General features: G+C 41.0%; 1 protein-coding gene across 4 annotated transcripts in view; it reads right to left on the bottom strand.

Annotated features, from left to right (window-relative positions):
- Positions 1–6,471: 6,471 nt before the first annotated feature.
- The window catches only part of LOC123766562 (nuclear factor interleukin-3-regulated protein), a 72,200-nt gene continuing 69,100 nt past the window's right edge, over positions 6,472–9,571 (bottom strand). For all 4 annotated transcript variants that reach the window (XM_045755812.2, XM_069308404.1, XM_045755813.2 and 1 more), the window contains one exon: positions 6,472–8,413. In XM_045755812.2, coding sequence (XP_045611768.2) covers positions 6,918–8,413 — 1,496 coding nt within the window. In that variant the 3' untranslated portion in view covers positions 6,472–6,917. The remainder of the gene's footprint in view (positions 8,414–9,571) is intronic.

Genomic DNA, 9,571 nt, shown 5'->3' with positions numbered 1-9,571 from the left:
GGGTGAAAGAAATTCTACCTATTTGTCTCCGCCTCCACCGGGGATCAAACCCGGAACCTCAGGACTACGAATCCCAAGCGCTGTCCACTCAGCTGTCAGGCCCCTTGCGGGCAGTGGTGTGCGCTGGCCCGCTGGACTTGACAACCGCGGGCGGCTGAACATCTGCCAAACTGGCCGAGCACAAGTGCGCGCGCGCGCGCGCGTGGGCTCAACAACCCATTCACGGCCATGGACAATGCATCATTGATGTATCGATAGTTTCAAAAAGATCAAATTCAGTACATTATAGTATACCTGAATCCTCATTCCGTTTTCTCTGTTATGCCAACAGCTTCTCGTTTCCCATTTTCTGCGATACTCCCCTCCCCCCCCCTTTTCTCTCCCTCTCTCCGTATCTCCCTCACCTTGTAACGAATGAGAAAATGAGGTAGAAAAATGGAGAGCGAGAACAGCATAGAAGGAGGGAGAGTGAGTAGAATGGAGGAGGAGGAAAGGTGAGAGGGGAAGTGTAGAAATAGAGAATGGGATGATTGGTAGACTTTTGGTAGATGATTGGTAGACTTTCTGCCCGAAACGCTGCGCATACTAGCGGCTTTACAAGATTGTAAATACTATGCTATGTATTCTCTCAAACCCAATGTACCTTCTTGTATAAGAATAAATAAATAAATAAATAAATAAATAAACCTAGTAAGAGGGTAGGAAAGGCTCTTTCTACTCTATACTGTATAAAGAGTAGAAAGAGTTTAAGAGTAGAGAGATAGAGCTGCCACCATCCATTCAGTACTTTACAGACGAGGAATTTAACTCATCTCCGTTCAACAGTTATTATACTCAATGTTAACGGTTAAGACTCTACAATCATGTTACAACGGAATCCTGTTCAAATAAACCTCACCGTTCCTCCCGTTCACTAGCTACGTAACTTAATCTTTTCAATATCTTATCACAATCGACCACATTATAAATGAACTCAGTCACCCCATTCCCCCTTCCCGCCAACATTAAATAGTTCCCCTTCTCTCCACTGCTCGACATTCCGTCATCAGATTCTTCCCATTTCATCATTTTCATTCTCCGATTTCTTCCATTCACACTTTCCTTCCATTTCTCTCTTTCTCCCTGCTTCAAACCTCGAACTCATTTCCTCGTGGCCTGCGATCAGCTCCCAACAAAAAATTGCACACCAGTTATCAACGATAACGCAAGATAAGCTGTAGTGGCGGAGATGATAACAGCGTATCACACGGAGGTCTGATAACGGTATGTGAACGTCGTAGTAATACACTGTTGGTCATCCTCCTGTTTGCTCTCAACCCCCCAACCCCACCAAACAAGGCAATGTTGATGTTTATCTCTCAGAATGTTTGGTAATATGTTTATTGTTTGTGATGTGTGTCTATGTATGTATTAACACGATGTAATGAACGGGGTGAGAATAGCTTGAGCTACCTCATCCCTTTGCGTGTATTTTACTTCAATAAACTTATTTCAATTTCAATTTCAACCCCCAACATACACCCCACACTAATGATGTAGGCACAGAGACAAAGATGAGACTGAGAGAAAAGCCAGAGTAGGTCTGCTAGGCTATGGAACACGAGTAATGTTTAGGCTACATTCCAGAATCTGTGGAATGCTATATTTTAAACTTTAACTGTTGCTAAATCTAAATCTGCTATATACTTAGCATTAAGTGTTGTATAATACAACCTTTGCAGATCGTCTAAGGCGATATTTGCCGATGTTATACTTAACTTTTTAATTTATAAGATGAATTTTTTTTTCTCTAAAATCCATTGACACATCGAATCACACAGATTCTTTGTTTATCAATTTTATTCCATTAACTTTAATCATACTTCTAAGTGTTTTTTGGCCTTAATTGCAAATTTTTAATTCCATCTTGTTGTTGTTGTTAAAGATTTGCTACCTGGAACAAAAAGTTCCAAGTAGCACGGGCTATGGTGAGCCCGTAATGAATTCCATCTGTTGTCCGAGTCGGAGATTTGTTTGGCTGTAATGTCTGAATTTGAGGCAGTCAAGTTTCTTTTTCTTTATTATTATTATTTTCTACCACAGACGTGGCCACACATTTACAATGCTAACCAGCATATATACATTTTCTTCTGTCCTCCATGGACAGGGTTAGAGATGTGTTAAACATATAGTTCAGGGGTTTATTGAACAATCAACCACAGAAGGTGATTCGGTGCTTTTAAAAATGCTAGGCAGTCAAGTCTAAGTGTTGGTCGGGGGCCGGAGTGCCACGCCAAGATCGGACTCCAGTATGAATGTTTATTTATACAAGGAGATAATAATGGGTTGTGAAAGTAGATATGTTAGTGATTAAGTGGCACATTCTTGATCAGTCACAAGCACTTATACCGTCTCGGGCACACTTACAGAAATGTGACGTCGTGTATTTAGAGATCAAAGCAGAATTTAAATGTTAATTTAAGTAAGTAATTATCAATAGAAGGCACCAAACCGGGAAGGCTATGTAGCAGGCGATGTTAATTTAAATGTTAAGATATTCTAAATACAAGATTCCAATCTCTCAAAGCAACAGTCATATTGCGGAAAATTCTGACTCGTGGGATTTAATTTATTTTAAATTATGAATTAATTGAATTCTAATTTATAATTTATATTTATTTATTTATTACGATAGCTTAGCGGACTATGTTTAATTAAGAGACAGTATGAAATTAAATTCTCCCACAAGTCATGTCCCTACACAAGTTTGGCAGAGTTATTAATTGTAGCCTATCAATCGAGAATTATCAATTGACAAGAAAATGTATACTAATTAGTTAGTACTACTGGCGTTAGTTTAAATGATTGAAAGCCTTACCTGACTAGAAGGCTTCAATTTAGTGCACTAGTGGGACACGCGATCAATCATCAGCCATATTTGGAGGTCTGCTGATCCACTGAGAAGACATTACCTTCTATGTCTTCTCTTAGTGACGCCACATTAATAACTTCACGTCTCAAATCACCTGTCAATAACATTGTGCAATCAATTTTGCTAGCCATAAATTATTTAGTTACATATATATTATAACCTGAGATGAAAAGATGAGAATATTGCTCACGCTTGGGTTTTGTTTTGTTTTCCTATGGCATAATTGAAAAACAGTATGATACACAATAACTAAGAGGTTTTATACTATGTACGCATACTGTATGGATGCAATGGCTTTACCTGGATACGCTGGTGTCAAAGTGGGCTGTCTAATTCCACGAACATGACGCGTTAAGCTCAATTATTCGGGAGATGGACACAACACGTTTTGGAAAATGGCAACTTCTCCTTCCCTTCCGCAGCGGCCGTTTTCTCCCATATGTATTTTATCGAGAAGTGGAAAGAGGGTTTATATTTCATTTATTTTAGTGCTGGTAATTATGTTCGCTCTAGGGGAATATGTTTATGTTGTTTGCAGTCCAGAGAGTGATGTTTATGAAGAATTTACGATATTTTTGGCTGGGAAATTTAATGTTGTTGACTTGGCAATAATTTATCCTTTTTTTCTCCGGGTAAATGCTACAAGCCTAATATTATTGGCATGGATAATTAAAATAATTTGTGTTGGGATGATTTAATTGATTAGTACAAGAACAGCAACACAATTAGTCGCATATTGTAACTAAGAATAAGTAAATAAGGTCGTTTTTTTCCTGATACACAGTGTCCCTCTGCGAGTCTGTTATTATTGTAACCAAGTGGTTCCTAACCTCTTAACCACAAATTCAAATTCTTTCAAATTCATATTCTTTATTCAGGAAAATTACATATATAGTTGATTTACAAACATAAAGTTGGATTTATAGATAGAGCTAGTACATACACTATCTAAAGCCACTAATACGCATAGCGTTTCGGGCAAGGCTCCCTTACCCCTATATATTTAAATTAATTTTCCCGTGACCTTTGTGTTTGAAAGGTCTGTCTACTTAATTAAACTGATTTTATTGACAACGAACTCGTTTTCCCAGCTTCGTGTCTCTATTGGAAGACAGGTATAATTAAGTTTGCAATTTAATAAAAGACAGTATTAACAAACTTGTTTTCTTTAATGAGATGGTTAAAGTTGCTTTGTTGACGCTATGTTTCTTAAATTTCAGGATCAGTGCCAGACAGCTTGAGGTGTAGATCAGGCTACACGTTCATTCAGTTTCTGTATTTTGATTTCATATAAAGGAGCTGAGAGCGAGTTTAAAAGATGAACTTTTCTAAAATGAGCAACTTTAAGTGCGTCACGCAGTGTTGTGGCCGTGTTTCTGGCTTCCTGTGGCTGTCTGCGTATGCAACAAAGAGTCCATTTGAGATTTGGTGTTTTAGCACGAATCAGCATACCGTCTAAGGAGATTCTCTGTTCTCTACCCTTTGTGATATTCTTATTCTTATTCTCATTTTTTTTTTTTTCTCTCTCTCTCTCTCACTCTCTCTCTCTCTCTCTCTCTCTCTCTCTCTCTCTCTCTCTCTCTCTCTCTCTCTCTCTCTCTCTCTCTCTCTCTCTCTCTCTCTCTCTCTCTCTCTCATTTTCTCTCATTCTCTCTCATTCTCTCTCTCTCTCTCTCTCTCTCTCTCTCTCTCTCTCTCTCTCTCTCTCTCTCTCTCTCTCTCTCTCTCTCTCTCTCTCTCTCTCTCTCTCTCCCTCCCCCCCCCCCCTGCGCCAACACAACACTCACCACCTTGTATTGACAAACGTAATGACTCAATGGGTTGTGTGTGACGTCATGGGCTTCCCGGCTAGCAAGCGTTCGTCAGACATCCTCGAAACCTCTGCATGGCTGCACTGACCTGAAGGACGTCAGCGGATACTTCAAGAGGAAGAATCCGGCTGCGTGACGTCACTGTGGTGAATGTGGGAGAAGAGAACTCACAATAGCTGGTTGTCTCTCACCCTCCTTTAATATCGTTGTTGATGAGGAGGTTTATGAGGGTTGGGGAGCGGGGGTTTGTGAGGGAGGGTCGGGGGATGGGGTGGGGGGCGGCTAGACCGCAGCCTACTAACGCGTTTTGATAATCAATTATTGCGTAAACAGACGATATCATTTCCGTGATATATTGTGTAATGTTTACCATCCAACTAGAGGACAATTTGTGTGTAATACTGATGCCTTTGTTATGATTTGGTGTAGTTTTTTTTTCTCTGGTGGATTTCTATCCACTAGGTGGTGGTAAATTATCATGATAAGCCTCATGTTTCTCTTCACCAAGTCGCTCTATTACGCATCACAACCTTCAATCAACTTGTGTTCTGGTTTGAGTTTATTGAGCTGTGAATGAGCAGTTTGCCTCCACTGTGTTTGTGTGTGGTAATAGGGCGATTAGGCAGTTATTATACCTTCAGAGAATGCTTTTTTTAGAGTCTTCGAATCTGTAATTAATTCTTGTTTATTTCATTCGATCTTAAGGACGAAATCATATACAATATTGATGTGTTTGTCTGTGAAGGTGAAGTAGGAGCAACATTTGTCTTCGATGGCTTTGAAAGTTTCTGTTTTTTGAACATTTAGTGTTCTCTCTTCCTCCGTTCTCAATATTCTTGTTCAATTCGTTATTAAAAGTATTAGTTATTATAATTATCATTAATAGCGATATTTTTCACTTAAACGACATACACCTAAAGTTGTTTATATGGTGTATATATCACCTTTTGATTGTATAGTGTATATCATCTTTTGATTATATGGTGTATAGCACTACCTATGTGGTATATGGTATATATATAATATACATATCACTTACTGGTTGTATGGTGTATATTACTCTGTTTGGTGCATAGATTTTGTTATATATATATATATATATATATATATATATATATATATATATATATATATATATATATATATATATATATATATATATATATATATATATATATTCCATATTTCGGTCTATATTTATGTTTCTGTATTTGGTGTAAATAATATATTTTTGTTATTAAATAACATATTAAAGACATTTGCATATTTTTACACTAGGTAGTTTTTTTAGTGGCATTTAAAGGCTTTTCTCGTTTCTGACTTAACATCATTTAACATATAAGTGACAGTCTCGTGTGTAACGGGTCGGCGTTCAATCCCCAACTGTCTAAGCGGTTGGCCACCATTTCTCTCCCCCGTCCCATCACTAAACATTGTCTTCGTATCCCTTCAAAGTGGTATATAGTTGTAATGACTTGGAGACAGAATTACTTTGTGCATTTTGGCACGTTTGAAGCATTAATTCTTTTTAATTTATGATGGATTTTTTTAACATTATATTTGCTATCTTTTTGATTTAGATACGTATTTAATTGGCTAGAGGCTAGGTGTTTTCTCTGCTCAGTTATGGCTCTGACTTACGTGTTGCAAGTTGTTTATTTGCATCAATCTTGCATGCATAACTAAATTAAGCATAAACGAATTGTCAATGTTATCAGCTTTTTAAATAAGGTAAGAGAAAGAGGTTGGTAGGATCACAAAACATATATTTTATCTAATGGCACTTATGTACAGACTGTAGGTAAGAGAAAATACACAGGCGCGGTCCCCTGACTTGTGTAGATATAATATTATGATTCATTAACATTAGTCAAGAATTACAGTATGAAGAGAGACGCCCTTAATGCGGCAACACTCACTCACACGTGTGCACCCACCCACTGACTCAATCTCTCTCACACGCACACGCACACACACACACACATGAGTGAGAGTGCACGTTGATTGGTAGTCATTGTTGATAGCTGGGGTATTTAGTCCACCGGGGGAGACCTTCGTCTGAATATCACACGAACGGCCCCCATCAACCCCCACCAGATACACAGGCACGGAGCCCATGTCACAGCCAGGCTCGCCGTCACGACACACACACACACACACCGCCACGGAATATATCAAAGTGGCAGCAGAGGGGGTTAGCGAGACCCGTCGGAGTCGGCCTCGGAGCGCGGTCTGCGGACAAGCATGTGTTTGAGGGAGGCCACTTCCGTTGCCAGCCGCTCGAGTTCGGACCTAAGGTGTGTGTTCTCGAACTCAAGCACCTGCTCTCCTTCGCCCTGCTGTTGCACCTGCTGCTGTTGCTGCTGATGGTGCTGTTGTTGATGCTGTTGTTGAAGGAGGTGGTGATGGTGGTGGTGCAGCTGTTGTTGGTGATAATGTGCCAGGTTGAGCTGCTGTTGGCTGCTGCTGTCGGGCAGAGAACAGGCATTAGGTGGGGTGGAGTTATTATCGGATGTCCGGTTGTATTCCGAACAAGAGGAGGAGGAAGAATAGCCGATGGCGGAGTCTCGTTCATCGGAAGATCCTACAGAATCCTCGGCAGCTTCCTGTTGGTGCTCGCTAGGCTCGGCTTTGATAGCCTGGAGAGCCAGGAGAGACTGAGCTGCGTCCTTGTCTCCCAGGTGACTCTTGTGTCTCAGCTTGTGAGGCAGAGACATGCCAGCTTCGGGCGAGCGGCGACTCAGCTCCGGGTCGCTGGGGGAGAAGTCCATATGGGAGGTGGTGGGCGAGGGCGGCGAGGCGCGTGAAGAGAGGTTCAGCGCCGACTGTCCGTAGTAGAGATTACTGTTCGTGGAGGATGGAAACTGCTGGTTGGATGAGGTATCGTACGTGTTCTCCTCTTCATCCATCTGGGAGGGGTTGTAGTGAGAGTAGTGTGCTGGAGGAGACTCTGGATCCTGCTGGCTGTGATAGCTGGGAGTTGCAGGACTGCCGTCGCAGGATCCTCCGGGGCTGAGGAGTGAAGGAGTGCCGTTAAGAGTGATGAGTGCCTGAGAGAACTTTGTCCGCTTGTTGAGTGCCAGGATCTGCTCTGATTGGGGCATGTTTGCCAGCACCTGATCGGTATTCACCAGGTTTTCTCCCAGGATGCCATATTTGTCCTTGATGGCCGTCAGCTGAGCCTTCAGAATATGGTTCTCCTTGGACAGTTCGATAACTCTCTGCTCCAAGATCATGTCATTAAAGCGTCTCTTCTCCCTGGACCTCTTGGCAGCCTCGTTGTTGCGCCGGCGACGATCCCAGTAAGAGTCGTCTTTCTTACTGTCGGGGATAAACTCTCGCTGCTTCCGCTGCGCGAAAATTTCCTTCTTGCGCATCTGCGCCAAATCCAAAGTTGATGGAAGAGTTAGTCCCGGAGCGCCAAGGCCTACTGGAGTGTCCTGGCCATGTTGTGGACTTCCCAGCTGAGAGCCTTGACATGCCTGCTGCTGCTGCTGTTGCTGCTGCTGCTGTGACGGTGGCTTCTGGTCCATGATGTGCGTTGGGGAGTAGTTAGCGTGAAGGAGGGCAGAGGGGCAGGGGTTGTAGGGCCCCAGGCCGGCCACTGAGGGCGACAGGGGTATGAGCGCCGGGTAGTTGACGGGGTAGGACTTCACAGTCTCGGCCACCATAATGTGGTGTTGAAGCACATCTGAGGAAGACAGAAAATACTTATTAGTCATCTAAATAAAAAATCGATCATAGAAATAGGCATGAGACTACATACACACACATACAGAATGTATATGTTTGATATTATAATTTATAAAATCCTACAATGCTGAAAAAAATCAACAAAATTAGGCACAATATATATATATATATATATATATATATATATATATATATATATATATATATATATATATATATATATATATATATATATATATATATATATATATATATATATATTATCAAAAGAAACAAGTTTAAAACAGTTCATATATGAACATGAAGCTCCAGCAGGTGCTTAGTGACTTTATAAAAATATATATAAATGAACTTTTTAAAAACCGTTTTTCATTACTACCCATTAATTCCCCCCCCCCCCCCCCCACCCCCCACCCCTGCACAATCCCCAACCCACTCCCTCTTATAAACAATCGCACGGATGACCTTCACAGGTAGTTCATTACACCAGCAACAGCGATATGCATATTATTTTCAATATGATGCAAGCACTATTACATATTAATGCACTCGGAAGCTTCTGCAAAAGGCTGTATTCGCTGTTATTTTTTTTCGTAAACACGGTAAAGAATCATCACTGAAATGTGAAAATATGTATTACATGTAAACAAGGAGTGTGGGATGACCTTGATAGCAGTGTAACGAGTCAGTCCCAAGACAACGGATCAGTCCCAATGTTAACGAACCAGTCCCAATGTTAACAAACCAGTCCCAAGGTTAACGAACCAGTCCCAAGGTTAACGAACCAGTCCCAATGTTAACGAACCAGTCCCAAGTTAACGGACCAGTCCCAAGTTAACGGACCAGTCCGAAGTTAACGAACCTGTCCCAAGGTTAACGAACCAGTCCCCAGGTTAACGAACCAGTCCCAAGGTTAACGAACCAGTCCCAAGGTTAACGAACCAGTCCCAAGGTGAAGAGCAAATTAAAGCCAAGAGGAAGCCCAGGTAACGGCTCCCTCCCTCAGAACCAGAATGCTAAGACTTCGGGAAAACGATAAATAAAGAAACATGGCGAAATTATAACGAAATTTAAAAAATAAAATCGCTTAAATGTTAATAACAAGACAAATTCAAATTAATATCACAAGTGGAACAAAAGTTCAATAATAAAAAAT

Source organism: Procambarus clarkii, chromosome 62, assembly GCF_040958095.1.
Source record: "Procambarus clarkii isolate CNS0578487 chromosome 62, FALCON_Pclarkii_2.0, whole genome shotgun sequence".
Classification (NCBI taxonomy): Eukaryota; Metazoa; Arthropoda; class Malacostraca; order Decapoda; family Cambaridae; genus Procambarus; species Procambarus clarkii.
This window is presented reverse-complemented; position numbering and strand designations above follow the sequence as displayed.